Source organism: Pristiophorus japonicus, chromosome 1 (genome assembly GCF_044704955.1).
Source record: "Pristiophorus japonicus isolate sPriJap1 chromosome 1, sPriJap1.hap1, whole genome shotgun sequence".
Taxonomy (NCBI): domain Eukaryota; kingdom Metazoa; phylum Chordata; class Chondrichthyes; family Pristiophoridae; genus Pristiophorus; species Pristiophorus japonicus.
In genome coordinates this window covers 17,000,509-17,027,035 of record NC_091977.1, presented here as the reverse complement: position 1 = coordinate 17,027,035, position 26,527 = coordinate 17,000,509, and the positions used below count along the sequence as shown (strand labels likewise).

At 46.2% G+C, this 26,527-nt stretch overlaps 1 protein-coding gene, 1 non-coding gene and 1 pseudogene across 9 annotated transcripts in view; all 3 read right to left on the bottom strand.

Moving 5' to 3' along the window:
• rgs12b (regulator of G protein signaling 12b) overlaps window positions 1-26,527 on the bottom strand; it is a 413,483-nt gene that overhangs the window by 139,295 nt on the left and 247,661 nt on the right. For all 8 annotated transcript variants that reach the window (XR_011592975.1, XM_070877883.1, XM_070877890.1 and 5 more), the window contains one exon: window positions 4,490-4,631. Coding sequence is in view for 7 of the 8 variants with exons in the window: in XM_070877883.1 (XP_070733984.1) it covers window positions 4,490-4,631 (142 nt within the window). In the remaining variant the exon portion in view is untranslated. The remainder of the gene's footprint in view (window positions 1-4,489; window positions 4,632-26,527) is intronic.
• On the bottom strand, window positions 6,281-6,353 carry trnav-aac (transfer RNA valine (anticodon AAC)). Its single transcript has one exon. It is a non-coding gene; the product is annotated as a tRNA-Val (tRNA).
• LOC139278941 (U2 spliceosomal RNA) lies at window positions 6,306-6,482 on the bottom strand (annotated as a pseudogene).

Below are 26,527 nucleotides of genomic sequence, written 5' to 3'. Positions count from 1 at the left end.
TTTGTGGTGAAGTTGTGTACCCCGTACACTTCTGCCTCCTCGGTTCGAGTCTCTAGTTCAGTCTGATCCGCTATGGATCGATCTTCCTCTGCAACGTGGTGGTTTGCAGGGTTTGCAGCTCGTCTGCACATTCGCTGGAGGTGTCCTATTGTTCCATAGCCTTTGCACGCATAATATTTGAAGCGGCATTGATGGGATCGATGATCACCTCCGCAGTGCCAACAAGGTATTAATTGCCTCACATTCTCACTTGATGGCGAACTCTGAGTCACCTGAGGTCATGCAGCTGCAGGCGTGTACGTTCTGCCTTATGCATTCCTGCCTGAAAACAACGTTACTTTGTGTACAGTACTTGCCGATGCATCTTTATGCTGTGAAATTTGTTTGATGTTATCGCTGGTGGACATAAGTGCCTGGATTATCATTATGATTTTGCTCAGGTTCGATGTTTCAACAGTCAATAGTTTGCGAAGGATAACCTCATGGCCAATGCCAAGCACAAAAAAGTCTTTTAGCATTTGCTCCAGGAATCCATCGAATTCGCAACGTCCTGCAAGGTGCCTTAGTTTGGCGACGTAGCTCGCCACTTCCTGACCTTCAGACCGTTGACATGTATAAAATCGATACCTTGCCATCAGAACGCTCTCCTTCGGCTTTAGGTGCTCCCGGACCAGAGTACACAGTTCTTCATATGATTTGGTTGTTGGTTTCACCGGAGCAAGAAGATTCTTCATGTGACCAAAGGTTGTTGCCCCACAGACGATGAGGAGGATCGTCCTTCATATGGCGGCGTTCTCATTCCCTTCCAGATCGTTGGCCACGAAGTATTGGTCGAGTCGCTCCACGAAGGCTTCCCAATCGTCACCTTCTGAGAATTTCTCCAGGATACCAACAGTTCTCTGCATTTTCGCGCGATGGTTACTCGTTGCCAGTTGTTAAGTCTCAAATAAAGCAATGTGACTGAGTACTGTAGACTTGAGTAAGTGTGACCTTAGTCTCTTTATTCTGACTCCAGAGTGCTGGCACAGCATCCCTTGGGACACCAACAGATGCACCCTCTGGTGGCGGTAGAATGTTGGTTACAAGGTTGGTTACAAGGTGTTGCATACATAACACCCTTAGTGTCCCAAAATCTATCGATCTCAGCCTTGAATATAGTCATCGACTGAGCTTACACAGCCCTTTAGGTTAGAGAACTCGCAACCCTTGGAGTGAAGAAATTTCTCCTCATCTTAGTCCTAAATGGCAGACTCCTCATTCTGAGACTATGATCGCTAGCTTTACTCTCCAGCCAGGTGAAACAGCCTCTCAGCATCTATCCTGCCAAGCCATCTAAGAATGTTATATATTTCAATGAGATCACCTCCCATTCTTCTAAACTCCAGAGAATGTAGGCCCATTCTATTCAATCTCACCTCAGAGAACAACCCTTTCATTCCAGGACTCAATCTAATGAACTTTTGTTGTACCCTCTCTCGAATGCCTTTTGAAAATCCAACTATACTACATCCACTCAATGTTCCCTGCATTGCCTCCCAATACGTGGGCCATTCAAATTTTTGTGCATTCACAGTATCTACAATGTAATGGCTGCTAGAACCTTGCAGTTGACTGTGCGGCCACACAGCTTAGCAGGAATATTGCATCCACTGGTTCCTGTGTTAACTGTGGCTCAGACAGTAGCACTCTTGCCTCCGATTCAGAAGGTTGTTGGTTCAAGCCCCACTCCAAGGGCATGAGCCCAAAAATCTAGGCTGGCACTTCAGTGCAGTGCTAGGGGAGCACTGCACTATCGGAGGTGCTGTCTTTCAGATGAGATGTTAAACCGAGGTCTCATCTGCTCTCTCAGGTGGACGTTAATGATCCTATGGCACTATTTTGAAGGTGAGCAGGGGTGCTATCCCCGGTTTCTTGGCCAATATTTATCCCCCAATCAACATAACAGGAACATATTACCTGATCATTATCACATTGCTGTTTATGGGAGTTTGCTGTGCGGAACTTGGCTGTCGCATTTCCCACATTACAACAGTGACTACACTCCAAAAGTACTTAATTGGCTCTGAAGCGCTTTGAGATGTCCAGCGGTCATGAAAGGCATTATATAAATGCAAGTCTTTCTTTCTTTCCCCCTTATCTACCCTGCTAGTTACACCCTCAAAGAACACTAATAGATTTGTTAAACATGATTTCCCTTTCATAAAACCATATTGACTCTGCCTCATATTAAGATTTTCTAAGTGCCCTGTTACCATGTCCCTAATAATAGATTCAACATTTTCCCTTCTACTAATGTCAGGCTAACTGGCCTATAATTCCCTGTTTTCTCTCTCCCTCCTTTCTTGAATAGCAGGGTTACATTTTCTACCTTCCAATCCATGGGGACCATTCTAGAATCTAGGGAATTCTGGAAGATCAAAACCTATGCATCCATTATCTCTGAAGCCACCTCTTAACTGTAGGATGTAGGCCATCAGGTCCAGGGGATTTATCCTCTTTTAGTCCCATTTGGTCAATTTGGACGCAGACCTAACATCAAGAGTGCAATATAATAAGGGCAAGTGCACAGCTGTGTATTGTTAGCAAAGTCAACTGCAAAAAGTGCATTTTCTACGAGTAAGAACAGGCTGTAAGATAAACTGCCAAAACAGGTAAAATTTTCAAGTTAAAAGCAAGTGGGAGAAATTTGCATCATTTGCGCCTCACATTAACGCATGGGGGGAAAACAATTTCTTGCCCGAGGCTGGGGGAGGGGTACTCTCGCACCTATCTCATCATCTTTCCTGTTATTTTCAGCCTTATCATTGTGCTGCAAAGCGGGCCACGCTTGGCCCTTTATCTTGGTTTCTCAGTAAAAAAAAAAGACATCTACAGAATCTTCGGTATGAAGACCATTGTTAAAGTTCCACTGTAGAAGATTCATATTTCTGTCATCTTCGCAAGATAATTACAGATGAGGAAGGCCATTCAATCCATCTTAGTTCGCCAAACCAGAAATATCATATATTGCCCTCACTACAGCATCTAATTGATTCTTAAATGATTCCAGGGTTTCCCCTCCATTATTCTATTTCATTTTTACTAGTTTGAACCTGTGCCACCTTGATCTACTCCTGCAATTTAGTTTAAAGTAATATCCCTTACTGACCTCTTCCATTCCTTTAACTATATAATTCTATAAGTCTAACTCTTAGCTGTATGTTTTCCAGTTTAAAAAGGCCAAGTTTCTTCAGTCGCTTCTCAAACTCGTCCTTTGAAACTAGGGGGAGCGAAATTGCCCCGTGCCCCGATTGGGGATGGTAACCTTCCAGGGTTGGGACTTTTAGCGCCTGCCACTAAAGTCCAGCCCCCGACGCAGAATTGCCCTTACCGCCCTCAAAGGAGCGCTATCTCCACGCTCTGCTTCCTGTAGGGGGGGGGGGGGGCCCGGGGCGCACACGGAAGCGCTACATGGATGCTCCACGAAGTGCTAACGTGCTTCAAAGTCCATCCCCTTCGATTAAAGAGGAGGGCCGTTGCACACTCTGCATGACCTCTGATGGCCTCCATTGGGCCAATAGGGCAGCGTGCGACCGGCCCAGCACCCAAGATGGAGTGCCGGGCTGCACAATGGTGGCCCAGACCACTCTAGGGCCGCCATGATCGAGCCGACCCGAGAGTCGGCCGACAAAAAAAGATGGCGGCCCAGGATGCCGGCACTCTCCCCTTTAATAACCGCCCCCGAGAGCGGACGTCCGCCAGCTTCGCGACCTGCAAAGCTGGTGTTGACATCCACCCGTCTCATGGGGCAATTTTCCTTGCGGGGCGTTAAGGGGTCACTGCACATGGCGGTGATGTCATTGCCAGTTGCGCAGCCGTCTGGGACGCTAACCGCGGCGTTGTTGTTCCCTTCCCATGCAAAAACAATCCACTGCCCCGTTAGCATCCACCCGGAGGCGCTAAAGGGGTATAAAAAGGGGCAAGTTCACCCCCTAAATCTCTAATGCTTGAATTGCTCCCTTATTCATCGGACCATAGTTGACCAAAATACTCAAGAAGCCTGTATGTACAGTTTAACCATGACTTCCTCTCACTTGGTTGGACATGTCCAGCATCGAGTCTATTAAGACTCCTAGATCTCGTTCAACTTCATCCTAAGCTGCTTCAACACCATTAATGGAATACATGTATTGCCCATTATTCCTTCTATATGTACAGCACTTGGCCCACACAGAATGAAATAGCACAGGGGAGGCTATTCGGCTCACCATGCCTGTGTATATTGAACCAATTCCAGCTTAGCTTTTAATTGTCAAATTTATTTTTTGTCTTATAACACTCCTGTGAAGCGCCTTGGGATGTTTTACTACGTTAAAGTTGCTATATAAATACAAGTTTTTGTTGTTGGCTTTTAATTGTGCATTGCATCACAATCCCATAGCAAATATTGACCTTTTAAAAAAAAAGTGGGCTAATTAGCAGCATTAAAATGCACACATACAGTACTTACCAGAATCTCCATTCTCTTTTCTCTTTTGAGTCCTTCCCAGGCTCCTTCGTGACCAGGAAAAAAATGTTCCCTTCTTCTTGTTGCCATTATCTTCTTCAAGTTCAAAGGGTAGTAATCTGCTCGATTTAGGTTTTGTACTGGACTGAAAAGGAAAAACATCACTGGTAAATAAAGTTCGCGATTAGAAAATTACCTGTGAGAACTCAGTGTTGTACAGGGGTATCAGTTTGCCTACCGATCGTCATTATTAGTAACATAATTGCTTAAACCTGTTTGAAACTAAACTGAAACACATAGGGGGAGAAATTCGCGTAATTACAAATTCCGCAAGAGTTTAGCGGCAGCAATAACCAGACAGTGTCATCACCATCCGTTTTCGCCCCAGAGCGAATATTTGTTAGCGGGACGCATACCTGGCTTTAGGCCGCTCGCGGGGCAAAAATTAAAGAGCAGGTGCAGTGCTGACATTTTAAAAGATGGCCAACTTACCGGTCGCGGCCTTCCAATCTTTAAATCACAGGGTCGGTGCTGCGATGTTGCAGCCCAGCACTCTGCTTCTGTGTCAGACTGCTGCTACGGCACCCCACTCCCCAGTGGTGTCCCCTTCTCCCTAATGCAGTGTGCCCTCCCCTTTAATGGGAGGGGAGAGCTCTGTGCTCCCGCCATCGCTATGAGCCACTCCGCGTAGTGCTGGAAATTTTCCGAAGGTTAGCACCCAAGTCCCGCCCCGGAGAGGAAGTGGAATACGCGACTTTTCGCTTCACTTCCTCTCGGGGACGGAAAGCCCAATTTAGCTGCCGGGGTGGGACTCCTGTGCCTCGCAGCTGTTACCACCCCCGACCGGATCGGAACACAATTTCTCCCCCACAGTTTTTCCATGTTTCAGCTTCCTCCTGGCCCTTCCTGAATCAGTAATCTTCAAGGAAAATTTCCTTCCCATTAAACAGCAAGATGCAAGTAAAACACTTTTAAAATTTCATTTAGGATGATAATCTTTTTAAAGATGGTTATGAGAATAAATGTGGTTTGCATAAAATGTCAATTATCATCTTTAGCTCAGCAAAGTAGTCATTTATAAACTCAGGCTAAGTATGATGAATATTAAGTATAAATTTGCATATGTGTCTAATAATTGTTCAAGTGACAGATAAACGCTTCAAAAGTGGTTTCAATTTAATGTTCTGCAGAACCCTGTTACTACTGTTTGTTCAGTGGAGCACTCTGCACTACTATGCCAGTCAAGGCAACAGCCCTTGAAACACATTTGCTTCCCATTACTAGTGTCAGTATGTTTGGCCTGCTATCCCTCAGTCTCTACAGTTTTCATTTATATAGCAAAACCTGGCGGAGAGAGAGGGCAAAAAAAAAGCAGAAATAAAATGACAGTCATGATTGATCTGAAAGGAGATTTAACACAAATCTGACGACGGGTCAGCGACCTGAAACGTTAACTCTGTTTCTCGCTCCATAGATGTTGCCTGACCTGCTGAGATTTTCAGCATTTTCTGTTTTATTTAACACAAATCTGCTTGTGATTGCTGTAAAAAGGATAGCCGAATACATGGCTTATCAATAAGCGAGGAAGAACCCTTGTAGTTGATCTATGTCAGAGTCTGTCTACGTCAATGAAATGCTAGTTGTCTGAAACTCTTTTAGAGTCTACCTGCAAAAACATAAAACATTAAATCGTGCCACCCGACCTGGGTGACACACCAGACATTTACAAGGCCCTTTTTTTCCTTTTTTTTTTGAGTTTTTCTTTTTTTTTTTGGGGCACTAAAATCACAATAATGTTTCCGCCCGGTTTCGAAACGGGGACCTTTCGCGTGTTAGGCGAACGTGATAACCACTACACTACGGAAATGCAGTTTCAAGCCCCTGTTCCATCTCCCTGTTCCAAAAATCAATTTAATATTTGGTCCCCAGATAGGGGACGTATCAGATATTAAACTGATAAGAACAGGGTCCACACCTGAAATATTAACTCATCTGTTCTCTCCACTGAAGCGGATTGCCTAGCTGAGTGATTCTTGAACCTTTCTGCTTTTGTTTCAGATTTCCAGCATCTACAGTTTTTTGCTCGCCAGGTTGTGAAGTGTATTCCTTCCCTACGAGTAATATCTAAAATATCTCTACAACAAAAGGATTTGGTGGAAATAATACGAATCTAAAGTTAAGAAAAAGGGATAAGAGCAAAGATCAGACTACAAAAACAGATAGATAACATAAATACTCAGGAAATAGAAAAGGTTATATGAAGTAATAATATAATACCCATTAAAAGCAATGAAAAATAAGAGAATATTATATCTGTATAAAAACGCACAGCATCAGCAACTCATCATCATAGGCAGTCCCTCGAAACGAGGATGACTTGCTTCCACGCCGAGAAGGGATGAGTTCACAGGTGTTTCAATGAAGGACCTGATATTTCAGATTCCGAATTACATGTTGAAGGGTAGAAGATGCCTGTGCGTGGATTTTTTTAACGTGTGTGGCCGTTGCACACCAGCCACCACACGGGCTTGACAGAGCTAGGTCTTGGTCCAGTGGCAAGGGTTAGCCAAGGCGACTGGAGACCAGCTCTGCTGCACGGACCTAGTGCGCACACATATCGCAGTGGTGGGCTGGCCCGTGCTGCCTCTGGGCCCTCGCCTCTTCTGGGCCCCAAACTCATGCCACTCCTGGGCCCCGATCACATTCCTCTACGAACTGCTACCCCACTGATCCAGAGCGAATAAGAATTTGCCCGAACCAATTTGGAAATCAGCAACTATAACCTTGTGCACTTTATGCGTAAGCACACGTGTGTGTTCAGGCTCAGTGTGCAACTAGTTTTCTTCTTGGAATCTTGCCAAATACAATAAATGGTTTGTGGCTTCCTCTGCCTCATCAATAAGCAACTTGTCAAAAGGCCTGCTGCAATCGTCTCACTGTTGCATAAAACTATTGACGCAGACGACAATGGACAAATTATTGACCAACTACAATTGAATACAAGAGCAGGGAAGTTATGTGTGAACTGTATAAAACACTAGCTAGGTCGCAACTGGAGTACTGCGTGCAGTTCTGGTCACCGCATTACAACTAAAGGAGAATTGGAGGCAGTAATTATAAATGAGATAACAGATGTAATACAGATCATGGAAACATAGCTACAGACATGACAGTGGAGTTAAACAGAGTGGTTTATTTGGGAATTTGGAAGGAGTGGGAATTTCTGGAAAGTATTGGGTATGTAGCAGTACATAGTGAAATCTAGCTAAACATTTTGATTTAAACCTAGAACATTAAAACTGTAGTTAACAGAAGTTGCCTGACAGTGGCAGTCAGTCAGCTGAAATTGTTTGTCTTGAATAGGTGTTAATCACAGACAAAAGGTGTGCTGAGTCAACATTTATAAATTGGATTTAGCTCCCAAGGGTATAAAAGTCAACGGTTTTTCAGAGCACAAGTGATCTGCACAGAGAGGTCTTAAAGGGAGTGGACTTAAGCAGAGGGGTTTATTTGGGAATTTGGAAAGAGTGGGAATTTGGGGAAGATTAAATTCAATGTTTTAAAAAGTAAAAGTAGGTGAGTGATATTTCACTAGCTGCTGGATTGGTCAGTTTACTCTCTTTTCTTGGGCATTGATTTAAATTAAGAACTGGGATTATAAGCTAAATGTTCGAAATATCAAATCTTAACTAATTGAATACATTAAAGATGGCAGAGCAGGTGGTGTGTTTCTGCTATTGCATGTGGGAACTGGTGGACACCATTGAGGTCCATGGCGACCACATCTACAGCAGGTGTTTGCAGCTCAAGGAACTTTGGCTCAGCGCTGATGAGCTGGAATCCGAGCTGCAGACACTATGACACATCAGGGAGGGGGAGTTACCTGGATGCCGCGATCCAGGAGCTAGTTACACCAATTAAACATGCTGTCCTTACCCGGTCTGGCCTATATATGACTCCAGATCCACAGTGGTTGACTCTTAACTGCCCCTCTGAAATGGCGGCTCACCACCACTTTCTCAAGGGCAATTAGGGATGGGCAATGAATCGCCTTGCCAGCGATGCCCACATCTCATGAATGAATATTTTTTTTTAAAACTGAGCTGCACAGCTGAGGAACGCCCAACATTCAACCCCTGATCAATGTAGAGTAAACTCTGATCTGGGGTGGCATTAGCGATGTAACAAGTGGCCACAACACGCTCGACTAATGAGGGCGGGGGGAAATCAATAAGGTGCCACATAAAAAGTTACTGCACAAGATAAAAGTTCACGGGGTTGGGGGTAATATATTAGCATGGATAGAGGATTGGCTAATTAACAGAAAACAGAGAATCGGGATAAATGGGTCATTTTCCAGTTGGCAAACAGTAATTCGTAGGGTGCCACAGGGATCGGTGCTGGGGCCTCAACTATTTACAGTCATCCTGGTTAATCCTTGCCACTGGATAAAGGCCTAGCTCTGTCAAGCCCATATGGTGGCTGATGTGCAATGGTCACCACACGTTAAAAAAATTCACCCCCTCAACTGGAGTTCAGGACTGCAACATCGGGTCCTTCATTGAAACATCTGTGAACTCTCGTGGAAGCAAGTCATCCTTGTTCGAGGGACCGCCTATGATGATGATGATGACACCAATTAGATTAATTGATTCAATAAAAACAGATAGGTACACAGAGAAAGATTGTAAAGTGCTGGGACTGCAGGGATGATGAGCAAACTGACCAGAGCACCATAGTACAAGGGCTATTCAAGTGGGGAGAGTAAAAAGAAACGTGGCAGTGATAGGGGACAGTATCATTAGGGGGTTAGATACTGTTCTCTGCAGCCAAAAGCGCGAGTCCCGAAGGCTGTGTTGCCTACCCGGTGCCAGTGTTAAGGACATCTCGTCTGGGCTAGAGAGGAACTTGGAGTTGGAGGGGGAAGATCCAGTTGTCGTGGTCCACGTGGGTATCAATGACATAAGTGGGACAAAGAGGTTCTGCTGAGGGATTATGAGCAGCTAGGAGCCAAATTAAAAAGCAGAACCACAAAGGTAATAATTTATGGATTACTACCTGAGCCATGAGCAAATTTGCATAGGGTAAATAAGATCAGAGAGTTAAACATGTGGCTCAAAGACTGGTGTGGGAGAAATGGGTTTTGATTTGTGGGACACTTGCACCAGTATTGGGGTAAGAGGGCGCTGTTCCGTTGGGACGGGTTCCACTTAGACCGTGCTGGGACTAGGGTCATGATGAGTCGAATAACTAGGGCTGTAGAGACGGCTTTAAACTAATTAGTGGGGGGGGGGGGGGGGGCGGGGGGGTTTCAGGTGAGCGGAAATTTAAAAAGTCAAAGAGTAAGGAGTTGGCAGGGTAGCAGTGGGGGAAATGAAAACCAGAGGGTAACAGAAGGGACAGAATGTATAAACATAAAAGTGTATCAGAAAGTGGGGTCAAAGCAGGAAAAAATGGTAACAAAAATATAAAAAGCTCTTTATTTTGATGCACGCAGCATTCGTAACAAAATAGATGAGTTCACGACACAAATAGTTACAAATGGGCATGATCTGATAGCCATTAGAGAGATGAGGTTGCAAGGTGACCAAGGCTGGAAACTAAATATTCAGGGGTATTTTGACAATTTGGAAGGACAGACAGAAAGGAAAAGGAGGTGGGGTAGCTCTGTTAATAAAGGATGAGATCAGTGCGTTAGTGAGAAATGATATTGGCTCAGAAGATCAAGATGTTGAAGCAGTTTAGGTGGAGATAAGGACTAGTAAGGGGAAAAAGTCGCTCGTGGGCAAAATCTAGACTGACTAAAAGACTAGTTTAGAATGACTAAAAGAATTATTAAGAAAGGGAAGATAGCACAAAATATAAAAATAGATAGCTAGAGTTTCTATAGGTATATAAACAGAAAAGAGTGGCTAAAGTAAATGTTAGTCCCTTTGAGGATGAGACTGGGGAATTAGTAATGGGGAACATGGAGATGGCAGAAACTCTGAACAAATATTTTGTATCAGTCTTTACAGTAGAGGACACTAACAACAGTGGATAGTCATGGGGCAATAGGGGGGGAGGAACTTAACACAATCACAATCACTAAGGAGGTGGTACTCAGTAAGATAATGGGACTAAAGGCAGATAAATCCCCTGGACCTGATGGCTTGCATCCTAGAGTCTTAAGAGAAGTGGCTGCAGAGATAGTGGATGCATTGTAACGCCCCTATTTAAAAAAGGAGGCAGACAAAAAGCGGGAAACTATAGACCAGTTAGCCTAACATCTGTGGTTGGGAAAATGTTGGAGTCCATTATTAAAGAAGTAGTAGCAGGACATTTGGAAAAGTATAATTCGGTCAGGCAGAGTCAGCATGGATTTATGAAGGGGAAGTCAAATTTGACAAATTTGCTGGCGTTCTTTGAGTAACGAACAGGGTGGATAAAGGGGAACCAGAGGATGTGGTATATTTGGACTTCCAGAAGACATTTGACAAGGTGCCACATAAAATGTTACTGCATAAGATAAAAGTTCATGGGGTTAGGGATAGAGGATTGGCAAATGAACAGAAAACAGAGAGTCGGGATAGATGGGTCATTTTCCGGTTGGCAAACAGTGACTAGTGGGATGCCGCAGGGATCGGTGCTGAGGCTTCAACTATTTACAATCTATATTAATGATTTGGATGAGGGGACCGAGTGTAATGCAGCCAGGTTTACTAATGATGCAAAGATGGGTGGGAAAGCAAATTGTGAGGAGGACCCAAAAAATCTGCAAAGGGATGTAGACAGGCTAAGTGGGCAAATATTTGGCAGATGGAGTATAATGTGGGAAAATGTGAGGTTATCCACTTTGGCAGAAAAAATAGAAAAGCAAATTATAATTTAAATGGAGAAAAATTGCAAAGTGCTGCAGTACAGAGGGACCTGGGGGTCCTTCAGCATGAAACACAAAAAGTTAGTATACAGGTAATCAGGAAGGCGAATGGAATGTTGGCCTTTATTGCAAGGGGGATAGAGTATAAAAGCAGAGAAGTCCTGCTACAACTGTACAGGGTCTTGGTGAGGTCACACCTAGAGTACTGCGTACAGTTTTGGTCTCTGTATTTAAGGAAGGATATATTTGCATTGGAAGCTGTTCAGAGAAGGTTCACTAGGTTGATTCCGGAGATGAGGGGGTTGATTTATGAAAATAGGTTGAGCAGTTTGGGCCTATACTCATTGGCGTTCAGAAGAATGAGAGGTGATCTTATCGAAACATGTAAGATAATGAGGGGGCTCGACAAGGTGGATGCAGAGAGGATATTTCCACTCATAGGGGAAACTAAAACTAGGCACATAGTCTCAGAATAAACGGCCACTTAAAACTGAGATAAGGAAGAATTTCTTCCCTCCGAGGGTTGTAAATCTATAGAATTCTCTGCTGTGGAGGCTGGGTCATTGAATATATTTAAGGCGGAGATAGACAGATTCTTGAGCGATAAGGGACTAAAGGGTTATGGGGAGCGGGCAGGGAAGTGGAGCTGAGTCCATGATCAAATCAGCCATGATCAGATCAGTGAAGCAGGCTCGAGGGGCCAAATGGCCTGCTGCTGCTCCTATTTCTTATGTTCTTATGTAGGATTGGCAGTTCAATATTACAGGCTACAATGCATTTAGAAATGATGGAGGAGAATGAAGGGGTGGTGTGGTAGTGTTGGTGTTGATCAGAAATAGCATAATGGCGGTAGCAAGAAAGGACTGACAAAAAGATTGAAACAGAATCCATATGGATTGAGATAAAAGGTAAGATAGCATCGGCACACTATTGGATGTATACTACAGACCACCAAATGGTGGAAAGGAAGTGGATGGAGCAATATATAGGCAAATTTATGAAATGCGTAAAAAAGACAGAAACATAATCATGGGGGATTTCAAATACCTCCAAATAAACTGACAAAGGGAGAGAGTTAAAGACTCCTATGACACAAGAAATAGGAGCAGTAGGCCATTTCTCCCCTCGAGCCTGCTCCGCCATTGCATAAGATCATGGCTGATCTGATCCTGGCCTCAACTCCACTTCTCTGCCTGCTCCCCATAACCCTTGGCTCCCTTATCTTTCAAAAATCTGTCTATCTCCACCTTAAATATACTCAAAGACCCAGCCTCCACAGCTGTCTGGGATTGAGAATACCACAGATTTACAATCCTCTGAGAGAAGAAATTCCTCCTTATTTCTGTTTTAAATGGGTGACCCTTTATTCTGAAACTATGCCCCCTAGTTCGAGATTCCCCCATGAAGGGAAACATCCGTTCTGCATCTACTCTGTCAAGCCCCCTCAAAATCTTGTATGTTTCAATTAAGATCACCGCTCATTCTTTTAAACTCTGAGTACTGGCTCAACCTTTCTTCATATGACAGCCCCTTCATCTCAGGAATCAACCTCTTAAACCTTCTCTGAACTGCCTCCAATGCAAGTGTATCTTTCCTTAAATAAGGAGACCAAAGCAGTACTCCAGGTGTGGTCTTACCAACGCCCTATACAGTTGAAGCAGGACTTCCCTACTTTTATACTCCATCCCGCTTGCAATAAAGGCCAGCATTTCATTTGCCTTCCTGATTACTTGTTGTACCTGAATGCTAACTTTTTGCGTTTCATGCACAAGAACCCCCAGATCCCTCTGTACTACAACATTTTGTAATCGCTCCCCATTTAAATAATAATTTGCTTTTTATTAACCTCACATTTTCCCACATTATAGTCCATCTTCCAAATGTTTTCCCACTCACTGAGCCTATCTATATCCCTTTGCAGATTCTTTGCGTCATCCTCACAACTTGCTTTCTCACCTACCTTTGTATCATGACCTAATATGTAAGAAACTCAATAAGGAAGGAAGCACTGCTATACCTAATAATGGAAAATGAACCACAGCAGCTAAGAGAAGTAAACATTGAAGAACATTAGGGTGTAGAGATCACAATATAATAAGATTTACGGTAAGGTGAGAGTGGCTTCCCTTGACATCAAGGGAGCATTTGACCGAGTGTGGCATTAAGGAGCCCTAGTAAAATAAAAGTCTATGGGAATCAGGGGGAAATCTCTCCACTGGCTGGGGTCATACATAGCACAAAGGAAGATGGTTGTGGTTGTTGGAGGTTAATCATACAGCGCCGGAACATCGCTGCAGGAGTGTCCTCAGGGCAGTGTCCTAGACCCATCAATGATCTTCCTCTATCATATGATCAGAAGTGAGGATGTTCGCTGATGATTGCAGTATTCAGTGCCTTTCACAACTCCCCAGATAATGGAGCACTCCATGCCCACATTCAGCAAGACCTGGACTACATTCAGGCTTGAGCTAATAAGTGGCAAGTAACATTCGCACCACACAAGTGCCAGGCAATGACCATCTCCAACAAGCGAGAGTCTAACCACCGCCCCTTAACATTCAACGGCACTACCATCGTCGAATCACCCACCATCAACATCCTGGGGGTCACCATTGACCAGAAACTTAATTGGACCAACCACATATGCACTGTGGCAACAAGAGTGGGTCAGACGCTGGGTATTCTGCGGTAAGTGTCTCACCTCCTAACTCCCCAAAGCCTTTCCACCATTAATAAGGCACAAGTCAGGAGTGTGATGGAATACTCTCCACTTGCCTGGATGAGTGCAGCTCCAACAACACTCACAAAGCTCGACACCAACCAGGATAAAGCAGCCCGCTTGATTGGCTCCCCATCCACCACCTTAAACATTCACTCCCTCCACCACCAACGCACCGTGGCTGCAGTGTGTACCATCTACAAGATGCACTGCAGCAACTGGCCAAGGCTTCTTCGACAGCACCTCTTAAACCCACGACCTCTACCACCTTGAAGGGCAGTAGGCGCATGAGAACACCACCACCTCCATGTTCCCCTCCAAGTTACACACCATTCTGACTTGGAAGTATATCGGCGTTCCTTCATCGTCACTGGGTCAAAATCCTGGAAGTCCCTCGCTAACAGCACTATGGGCTCAATTTTCCCAGTGATTTGTGCAGTGTTTTTTGGAGCAGGCTGCTTTTTCTGGCCTGACTTAAAAATCTGCAGTTTCCCCAATCAATTTGTACCAGTGTAACTCATTTAGTTATGTTTTTTTTAGGTAAGTTTTTTTTCATCCAAAGGGGTCGATACCAGCCACCTACGCCAATTCTGGTAATTTAGTGAACTTTGACCAGCTGTTAGTTACTCCATTTCTGCTTAGGCCAGCATATGTGGCCTCTCGAGAAAACCCTTGCGGAGAGTTAAAGAAATCAGTGCAGGTAAGTAAATTGGAGGCCATTCGGCCTGGGCTAGGGATGGGAAGCAGAGCGGACCTAGACCGGCACTCACTCGGGATGAGACAGGCTCGGCGGGGAAGGGAGCAAACTGATCAGCACTGACTTGGGGCCACAGAGGACCGGGAAGGCACGCAATCGGGGGCCACAGCGGACCGGGACCGGCACTCACTCGGGGACCGGAGAGGCTCAGCGGGGCGGGGGAAGAGAGCAAACTGACCGGCACTCACTTGGGGCCACAGCGGACCGGGAAGACACGCACTTAGGGGCCGGCCACAGCGGACCAGGAAGGCACCTCACTCAGGGACCGGAGAGGCTCGGCAGGGGAGGAATCGCACTGACCGGCATTCACTCGGGGCCACAGCGGACCGAGACCGGCATGCACTCAGAGCCACAGCGGACTAGGAAGGTACTCACTTGGGGCCACAGCGGACCATGAAGGCACCTCACTCACCGGAGACAGCCGATCTGAAGGCTTCGTGCCCAGGGAGGGGGGAGGGAGAGAGAGGTCACAGGACTAAAGGGGGGGGGGGAGAAAGGTGAGGACACAAGACCTTTCTCTGATTGCCATTTCGGAGTTCTACTGCGCATGCGCGGCCATCTCAGAGACGTCAAGAACGTGAGTTTTTTTTCCCCGCGGGTGCGCAGAAGGCCCGGCTGCGTTTTTCGGCACAGAATGCAGGCTCCATCCCCCGTTGCGACTAGCCACGCTGCGCGGGTCTGGATTAAAGCAGAAACATCGGGGAAAGTTTGGACATGTTTTTCTGCTGCATTTCTGGACCTAAATAAACGGCGCAACTCGTGCAATATGCCAGAAAACGGGCTTGGGAAAAATTAAGCCCTATGGGAGTACCTTCACCACACGGACCGCAGCAGTTCAGAAGGCGGCTCAGCACCACCTTCTTAAGGGCAATTAGGATTGGGCAATACTGGTCTTGCCAGCGACGCCCACATCCCATGAACGAATAAAAAAAAATGATTTATAGAGATAAACAATAAAAGGGAGGATGGCAAAAGCAAGTATGATTTAGCTTAGGAAAGAGATAAAAAGACAACTAAAAAGGCAAAGTTGAAATAGAAAATCAAAATATCTGTGTTATTATAAAAAGAAATAGTAAGGTATTTTATAGGGGCATATATAACAATAGGGGAATTTAAGATACGGATTGGGCCACGAAAAGATGAGCAAGATAAAACTCACAAAAGATGGCAGGGATACTGAATAGATCCAATGCTGTTTCACTGAAGTGCATACATGAGGGTGAAGGGAATAAAGGGATATGGAGGTAGGTTGGGAAGACGTAACTGAGTAGGAGAAGGCACACCAGCATTGACTAGTTAGGCTAATGGCCTGTTTCTTTGCTGTAGATTCTATGCAATCTTTCTGGCACTTTAAAGACTGCAAAGAATGAAAACAATACCATAAAATTGTGGTAATTTAATCATCTGTATCCCATTTATGGTGCTGACCACAGCTGTCGTGCCTTTGACATGCAAGAGTTATCAGATTGGCACATTAGGGGCATTGATCATATCTCAGGGATGCTCTCTCATATAGAAAAGTAATAAAAAATGTAAACATAAAACAGCCTGATGAGATGTTGTGGGCAGTGGATCAGTGTGACTTGGTAACTTGTGTCACACTGAACCAAAGTCCACGATTTTTCCCATTAAGTTAGAGCGGAGCAGTTAGCACATCAGTTCTGTGATTATTTGATATGTACATCAGCAGTCAACGCTTCTCTATTTTGAAGGTCCTTTAACCATTAACTTCCTCTAGTCATTGCAGTGTCTGTTGTTTCTTTTCTCCTCTTCCACCCAACAAAGGAGCTCGCATAACTTTAACCTTTTGATTCTGGTGACTGGTAAACACCTGAAATGTTATCCTGCCTTTCCTCTTTGGATGCATTTATTTGTACTAATAAAATGGCTGCCGTGTCTTTCATTGGCTCTCCATTATCACATGACCTATTGCTGATTGGTCCCCTTGGAGGATAAGCCACACCATGAAGTTTCTCTGGAATGTGTAACTGGAACCGCCCATCCCAAGTTCTGACTGACTTTGCAAATTGTAATTTGATCCATTCTGACTTCAGAAGGCAGAGAGGGCACATCTCGAACAACCCAGCAAATGCCACCAAGTTTCAGCCAAAGTCCCTTACCCCAGCGCAAGTGCATCCCTCCCACAGCTGAAGTCCCTTACCTCAGCGTAAGCACTGCCTCCCCCAGCCGAAGTCCCTTACCCCAGCACAAGTGCTGCCTCCCCTAGCCAAAGTCCCTTACCCCAGCACATAGATGGGCATTGTGTGGGTCACAGATTGATAACACGTTTATTGGTTATGAAGTGAATAGTGACAGTGTCATGACTTCTGGATTTCATCCACTCCAACGATGTCCTAAACAGGCAGTGGTGAGTCAGCTAGAAACAGTATAAAAAGAGAAGGCTTTGTGCAGACCTGCACGGAGTGCAGCAGGAGCTCAGAGTGTAAAGGTAAGAGTTTGGTAAGTGGGAGAGTTCGGGCAAGTGGGAGCGGGAGGTGTTGCTTTGTCTTGTTTTCCCCACTAGTGCTGACTCCCTGATCTGGGAGGAAAAGAAAGCGAAGTGTGACGTCACTGCCAAGAGGGTTAAGTGATTGGCTGGTTGATTGGTGAGGAGTTTTTCTTTTTTTCTTATCTTGTCAGTAAGAACCCTTTGGCATTGTTGCTAAATTAGGTTATTTTAAGGGTTAAGTCATGGCAGGAGAGCCCAGACCCGTGTCATGCTCCTCCTGTTCCATGTGGGAAATCAGGGACGCTTCCAATGTCCCTGACGACTATGTGTGCAGGAAGTGTATCCAGCTGCAGCTCCTGCTAGACCGCATGACGGCACTGGAGCTGCGGATGGATTCACTCTGGAGCATGCGTGATGCTGAGGATGTCGTGGATAGCACGTTCAGTGAGTTGGTCACACCGCAGGCAGATAGGGAAAGGGTAACCATCAGCCAGAGCAGGAGTAGGAAGGCAGTGCAGGACTCCCCTGCGGTCCTCTCTCTCCAAAACAGATATACCGCTTTGGATATTGTTGGGGGAGATGGCTCACCAGGGGAAGGCAGCAGCAGCCAAGTTCATGGCACCGTGGGTGGCTCTGCGGCACAGGAGGGCAGGAAAAAATATGGGAGAGCTATAGTGGTAGGGGATTCTATTGTAAGGAGGATAGATAGGCGTTTCTGCGGTTGCAACCAAGACTCCAGGATGGTATGTTGCCTCCCTAGTGCAAGGGTCAGGGATGTCGCGGAGCAGCTGCAGGGCATTCTGGAGGGGGAGGGTGAACAGCCAGTTGTCATGATGCATATAGGTACCAATGCTATAGGTAAAAAGCAGGATGAGGTCCTACAAGCTGAATTTAGGGAGCTAGGAGTTAAATTAAAAAGTAGGACCTCAAAGGAAGTAATCTCAGGATTGCTACCAGTGCCAGTAGAAATAGCAGGATAGCTAAGATGAATATGTGACTTGAGGAGGTGCAAGAGGGAGGGATTCAAATTCCTGGGACATTGGAAGGTTCTGAGGGAGGTGGGACCAGTACAAACCGGACGGTCTGCACCTGCGCAGGACCGGAACCAATGTCCTAGGGGCAGTGTTTGCTAGTGCTGTTGGGGAGGGTTTAAACTAATATGGCAGGGGATGGGAACCTATGCAGGGAGACAGAGGCAAATAAAATGGGGACAGAAGCAAAAGATAGAAAGGAGAATAGTAAAAGTGAAGGGCAGAGAAACCCAAGACAAAAATCAAAAAGGGACACATTACAGCAAAATTCTAAAGGGACAAAGAATGTTAAAAGACAAGCCTGAAGGCTCTGTGCCTCAATGCGAGCAGTATTCGTAATAAGGTGAAGAATTAACTGTGCAGGCAGCTATTAACAATTATGATATAATTAGGATTATGGAGACATGGCTCCAGGGTGACCAAAGCTGGGAACTCAACATCCAGGGTTATTCAACATTCAGGAGGGATAGACAGAAAGGAAAAGGAGGTGCTAGTTAAAGAGGAAATTAACACAATAGTAAGAAAGGACATTAGCTGGAATGATGTGGAATCTGTATGGGTAGAGCTGCGGAATACCAAAGGGCAGAAAACGCTAGTGGGAGTTGTGTACAGACCACCAAACAGTAGTAGTGAGGTTCGGGATGGCATCAAACAAAAAATTAGAGATGCGTGCAATAAAGGTACAGCAGTTATCATGGGCGACTTTAATCTACATATGGATTGGGCTAACCAAACTGGTAGCAATGCGGTGGAGGAGGATTTCCTGGAGTGTATTAGGGATGGCCTTCTAGACCAATATGTCGAGGAACCAACTAGAGCTGGCCATCCAAGACTGGGTGTTGTGTAATGAGAGAGGACTAATTAGCAATCTTGTTGTGTGAGGCCCCCTGGGGAAGAGTGACCATAATATGGTAGAATTCTTTATTAAGATGGAGAGTGACGGTGTTAATTCAGAGACTAGGATCCTGAACTTAAGGAAAGGTAATGATAAGAGAATTCAAACAGGCTGCATTTAGACAGGCTGTGAAAATTCACAGACAACAAGTCAGAGATGCTACGTGAGTGGGAGCATGTTGCATTAAGTCATCAATCAACTTGACATTTCAGGACTTTGGGTAGCGAGCCAATTAAAAGGTTAAAAGACTATTAATTGAGCCAATAAGATCAAAGAAGGCGAGTTCTTTTCTGTAAATTGATCCAGGTACAAGTACAGCCATTTTGACCATGTGGTCTAAGAAGGACAGGATGAGCAAGAATTAGACGCAGGGTGAGAGGCGATAAAACACTGGCTGCAAGCCTTCAGTCCAGCTAAAACAGACTGGAGAAAAATTGCAGTCTGCCAACAGAAAGGAACAGAGGAGGTCCTGGAGTATAACGAGCGGTTTAGATGCACGTGGCTAGAACATTCGGGTATGAATAATACGGATGAGGAAATGGATGAACAAGTGTTTGGACCCCTAAAAGCAGCTTTCGTGGCAGGTCTAAAGCCAGAACTGTCCAAGATGCTTAAGGTAGTGTTACCGGACTACCTTTGCAGCATTGGTGGATCGATGTAACCAATTAGATCTGGATATGGGAGCTAAAGTCCGAGCTGTACAGGCTATGGGATGGAAATCCCAGGATTACAATAAACAGTCATTAGGAAAATTACCCGGAAAATGTCATTATTGTGGGAAAGAAGGTCACTGGGCCAAGATGTGCAGGGAAAAACAGCAAGGTCGTGGCTGGGGAAGAGGACGCAGCTAGGGATACAATTCAGCCAACAAACCAGGCTTGTCACAAGATAATGACCTCATAGAAGCATTTAAGCGAATGATAATTCTACAACAGAAGGAGTTACTTGGGGATAGCAAAAAATGATTAGAGCCCACCCTGGCCCCCCTCCTCGCACTAATACAACAGAGGGGAGATGGGCTATATATAACTGTGAGGGTGGGCGATAAGGATGTGGACTGTCTTTTAGACAGGGGCGGAATTAACATGCTTGCCCCGACAATATGGAGACTTTTTGCCGTTGGATGGTAGGGCACGTACAGCCTATGGAGTTGGGGGCCATAAAATGGAAATTAAAAGGACAACACCGGTACTTATAGGGCTGGGTCCACATGAACTAACCACGCCGGTCTGGATAGGCCCAGTAGATCAACCCCTTTTGGGAATGGACGTTCTAATCCAAATAGATTCATCGTTGCATTTCGAGGATGGTCGGGTGACATGGTCAATTAGAACTTTGAAGAAAGAAGAATTGAAGGAATACTCGATATGGGCTAAAGATAAGAACGAATGTGGTCTACTCCAGATGGAACCTGCGTCATTTACCGGGACCAAGCCTCCATGCACTAAACAGTATCCCATCAGTCCAACTGCCATCGCGGAAATCTTACCGGTTATTCAGCAATTGGAGAAACAAGGGGTGCTTATTAAAACTCATAGCTCCTCCAATAGCCCCGTGTGGCCGGTACAGAAATCTAATGAGACTTGCCGTTTGACTGTCGATTATAGGAAAGCTAACCAGTGTATTGATCAAAAAGCTCCTTTGGTCGCAGATCCCTCCACCATTTTTAATGCCCTCAAACCGGAACATAAATATTTCTCGGTTATAGATATGGCCAACGGATTTTGGTCGCTGCCTCTGGCACCGGAGGTTCGACAGTGGTTTGCTTTCACGGTCCAAAGACAACAGTATACTTGGACCCGGTTACCGCAGGGTTTCCACAACAGCCCTACGGTATTCCACATGGCTTTACAAATCCATTTGCGAGAATTACCTCCCCTGTCATCCACAGTCATCCAATATGTAGACGATATCCTGCTAGCTTCAAACACGGAAGACCAGCATGAACAAGATTTACGAGCTTTGTGGACCACCTTCGGCTGAAAGAACATAAAGCCAGCATCGACAAAGCACAAATATCCCAAGAAGAGTTTGTATACCTGGGACAAAAGATTTCACAAGGAAGGAGAGAACTTACCCAGGATAGAACTGCAGCCATTCGGGCTGCTAAAAAACCCACCACTATTCAGGAACTAAGGTCTTTTTTGGGATTGTGTAACTTTAACAGAAATTGGATTGACTCCTTCACACAGCTTGCTCAGCAACTGAATGATATTTTAAAGGGGAAACGTGCCTCTAAAGAAGCCATCACCCTCACGAAGGAACAGCAAGAGGCCTTCCTGAGTTTGAAAAAGGCTTTGTGTTCGGCACCGGCTCTGGGAATCCCTGACAGTGGTAAGCCATTTATCCTGTTTGTCCATGAGAAAGAAGGATATATGACAGCTATACTGACACAAGAACATGGGGGTCGGCAAAGACATATTGGCTATTATTATTAGGCAAAACTGGATGCGGTAGCCCTTGGATGGGGAAGTTGCCTAAGGGCTATGGAAGCTACATGTCGAGCGGTAATGACCACTGCGGGTCTAGTCCTCGACCAAAAGCTGATTGTCAAGTGTCCCCACACCGTACACGCTTTATTGTCTATGAATAGAATGTCTCAGATGACGGCAGCTAGATGGACCCGCTGGACAGCAGTTTTGGAAGCTCCTAATCTTCATATCGTCCGGGCCAGCCCGGTTAATCCCGCAACTATGCTCCCGATGTCAGAATCGAGGGAGCAAGAGGGGGGAGAATGTGAAGAGCATGACTGCGTGGAGATTTTAAAAGAAACAGAAGAAGCAGCCTTATCATCAGAGGAGCCTCTGCACAACCCAGACCTCATCCTGTTGACAGATGGTTCCTCCTTTGTTGACAATGGTACCAGAATAGCAGGATGGGCAGTTACAATCTTATATGAGGTAGTGGCAAAAGGATGTTTACCCTCAGGAACGTCAGCACAACAGGCCGAGTTACGGGCCGTGTCAGAAGCATGTCGAATAGCAGAAGGACAGACAGCTAATGTCTACATAGATTCGTGTTATGCTTTTGGAGTCGCTCACGACTTTGGTCTGTTATGGCGGAAAAGAGGATTCCTCACTGCTGCTGGTACACCTATCCGAAATGGAAAAGAAGTCCGAGACTTACTGGAGGCCATACAATTACCTCAGGAAGTGTCCATCCTGAAGTGTAAGGCCCATACCAAGGAAAATACCACAGAAGCTCAGGGAAATGCCCTAGCTGACCAGGCAGCTAAAGATGCCGCCTCAAAGGGCGTTCCTCCAGAAGAACCAACACAGATGTGCAGATTGAAAGCACTCAGGACTCTGACACGAGACCTTCAAACATTGCAAGGCGAGTGCTCCCGAGAGGAAAAATGGACATGGATTGAGGCAGGAATTAAGCTATGTGAAGATGGTGTCTGGAGACAAAGAGTTACCGACAAGCCAGTCGCGCCATAAGCGCTTATGCCTTTTTTTAGCCCAACAGATCCACTCGTGGGGACATTTGGCCTCACAACAGATGACGGCACGGTTCTAGTAAAGCTGGTGGGGTCGGGGATTTAAAAAACATGCCTAGCTGGTGACAGACCGCTGTGTGGTCTGCCAGAAAAATAATTCTGGACCCATCACGGTAATGCCCCAACTGAGGCCCCCTGCCCCTGTCGGACCATTCCAGCATCTGCAGGTTGATTATATATCTCTTCCTTCATGCCAAGGATACACTAACATTCTTGTCATGGTCGACAGATTCTCTAGATAGGTAGAAGCTGTCCCAACTAAAAGAGCCACAGCCAATCACACTGCAAAGGTCTTGTGTAAGGATTACATTCCCCAATGCGGAGTCCCGAGTAGCATTGACTCAGATCAGGGAACACACTTCACAGGTGCTGTCTGCCAAGAAGTCTGTAGGTTACTGAACATTACGTGGGATTTACACTGTCCTCATCATCCACAATCATCAGGACAAGTAGAACGAATGAATCGAGCTCTGAAACAACGGCTTGCCAAATATCGCCAAGAAGGAACACCATGGCCCCAGGCACTACCAATAGTGCTATGTAGCATTAGGGCAACCCCGAACAGAACTACAGGTCTAAGCCCATTTGAAATTATAACAGGAAGACCCATGTCGCTGCCAGGAACTATCGATTTACGGAAAGCTAATGTTCACTTAATGAGTGACACTTTGTTATCATACTGTCAGAACTTAACCAATGCTATTAGTTCTGTTTCCCGACGGGTATCGGCAGTTTGGGGTAATCCACCTGAAGGAGGACACGACATCATCCCGGAAGTCTGGGTGTATGTGAAAAAGTTGCATAAAGAACCTTTGGGTGCCAAGTGGGAGGGACCTTATCAAGTGTTATTGACCACTCAGGCAGCTGTTAAAGTCCAAGGAAAGAAAGCCTGGATCCACGCTTCACACGTTAAATGAGCACCCGTAACTGAAGCTGAAATCTAATAAGGACAATTACTTTTTGCGAAAATGTATAAATTTACTGTATTATTGATTGTAGGTATTCTAGGCATTTGCCTACTTCTTACTAGCCGACCCTCTGCACCAAAGGTAAATAGTAGGGTAGCAAGGGAATTACATGTAAATACCTTTTTATATATGTCATACATTTATGCCAAATAAGGTAACATCTCTAGTTGTTGGGTGTGTGCGCATATTCCTATTCACTCAAAGGGAGGGATTCCCTTGAGGCCAGTTCCCTTGAATATCTCGGAAATGGCTGAGTGGATAATTAATCAAAACAAAACAGGCAATGCGTTTCAGGATATGGAAAACTGGGCACGTAAATGGAAGTCAGCAGGTTACAATCTGACTACCTTTGAAGGGGGATACCAACCGTGCTACAATAATTCCAAATGGCCCCCATTTTTTGTGATCACTAATACAACGGGAATAGGAAGACCGGGGGAATTGGTCTGTCTGATTAGAAACATCAAAGGAGGCCAAAATATGGGGTATAGTAACTGCTCCCCGAATTATAATATAATCAAGCCACGGAACCGTCCAAACTGGGCCGATGTGGGAATTCTTAACGTAATGGAGATTCTGAATAAAACAGATGGAAAAGCCCGGACAGGCCCCGGAGTGTTGCTGACAAAGAAACAGCTAACATTCATTGCCTATAATGGCACCTGTTGGGTGTGTGGCCACAAGGCCTACCCTTGGCTGCCCCAGAATTGGACGGGATCCTGCTATTTAGCCTACATTGTGCCTTATATATATCATATAGAGTCACTGTCGGAACATTTACACCGTCCTAAGAGAGCTATCACAGAAACAAAGAGGTTCTTTGCCATTCTGATCCCCAGGTATGGGACCGCCAGACTGGCAAGGGAATCCATTAACATGGCATCCATTGTGGAACAGGTAGCCAATGATACCACAGAGGCCCTAGTTAAAATCAATGCAGAAGGCTGAAGGCTTTGTGTCTTAATGCAAGGAGTATCCGCAATAAGGTGGATGAATTAACTGTGCAAATAGATGTTAACAAATATGATGTGATTGGCATTACAGAGACGTGGCTCCAGGATGATCAGGGCTGGGAACTCAACATCCAGAGGTATTCAACATTCAGGAAGGATAGAATAAAAGGAAAAGGAGGTGAGGTAGCATTGCTGGTTAAGGAGGAGATTAATGCATTAGTTAGGAAGGACATTAGCTTGGATGATGTGGAATCTATGGGCCCAAGTTTCCACAAGAAAAAAAACGGGCGCCTAAAAAAATCCTCAGTATTCTCCACCGACTTACAGGTCCTGTGGCACTCGGCGCAGTCAGCACGAGCTGTGGGGGGGGCGGAGCCAGATCCCGGCGCTGAAAACAGTGCCGGGACCTCTGCACATGCGCGCTACAGTCGGCACGCATGTGCAGTAGCTCCAGGCGCCGAACTGTGTGGGAGGGGCCCGAAGCACGCAGCCCCTCGCCCTGGCCCAATGGCCTCATTGGGGTTGCGTCAATGAGGCTCCTCCCACGGCCAGCTCCTGCTCCCCGCCCGACCAGACCCGACACTCGCTCCCCCCCACCCCCGACCCGACACCCGCTCTCCCCCCCCTCCCCCGACCCGACACCCGAGAACAGCTCCGACCGAGACCCGGCACCCGCTCCTCCCCCCCCCCCCCCCCCGCCGCCTCGACCCGAGACCCGCTCCCCGCCCCGACCGAGACCCGACACCCGAGACCCGCTCCCCGCCCCGACCCGAGGCCTGCTCCCCCCGCCACCCGACCCGACACCTGCTCCCCCCCACCCCCGAGCCGACACCCGACCCGACACCCGCTCCCCACCCACGACCCGACACCCGCTCCCCCCCGACCCGACACCCGCTCCCCCCCACCGACCCGACACCCGCTCCCCCCCACCGACCCGACACCCGCTCCCCCCCCGACCCGACACCCGCTCCCCCCCCCGACCCGACACCCGCTCCCACCCCCCGACCCGACACCCGCTCCCCCCCACCCCCGACCCGACACCCGCTCCCCCCCCGACCCGACCCCCGCTCTCCCCCCCCCGTTCCCCGCTCTCTCTCTTCCCCCCCTCCTCTCCTCCCCCCCTCCCCCCTCCTCTCGTCCCCCCCCTCCTCTCCTCCCCCTCCCTCTCTCCCTCTCCCCCCCTCCCTCCCTCTCTCTCTCTCTCTCTCTCTCTCTCTCTCTCCTCTCTCGCTCAGCGGCATGAAGAGCTGCAGAATTCTCCCTGGCTGAAGCACTTTCACATAGATAGGAAGATGGTTTATTTAATCTTTTCTTGGCTTATAAATGTTTATTCAGGTTGGATTTATTTGTATAATATTTGTAGAAGTATAAATAAGGATTTATTGTCGAATTTAATGAGTTCCCTTCCCCTCCACCTCGTTCTGGACGCCTAATTTGTAACCTGCGCCTGATTTTTTAATGTGTAGAACAGGTTTTTTCAGTTCTACAAAAATCTTCACTGGCGCCATTCTACTTTAGTTTGGAGTACATTTTCACTGTGGAAACTTTCAAATCAGGCGTCAGTGGCCGGACACACCCCCTTTTGAAGAAAAAATTCTGTTCCAAACTACAACTGTTCTACCTGACTAGAACTGCAGAAAAAAAAATGTGGAGAATTGCAATTTCTAAAATAGTCTGTTCTCCACCAGTTGCTCCTAAAAATCAGGCGCGAATCATGTGGAAACTTGGGCCCTATATGGGTAGAGCTGCAGAACACCAAAGGGCAAAAAACGTTAGTGGGAGTTGTGCACAGACCTCCAAACAGTAGTAGTGATGTTGGGGAGGACATCAAACAGGAAATTAGGGGTGCATGCAATAAAGGTGCAGCAGTTATAATGGGTGACTTTAATATGCACATAGATTGGGCTACCC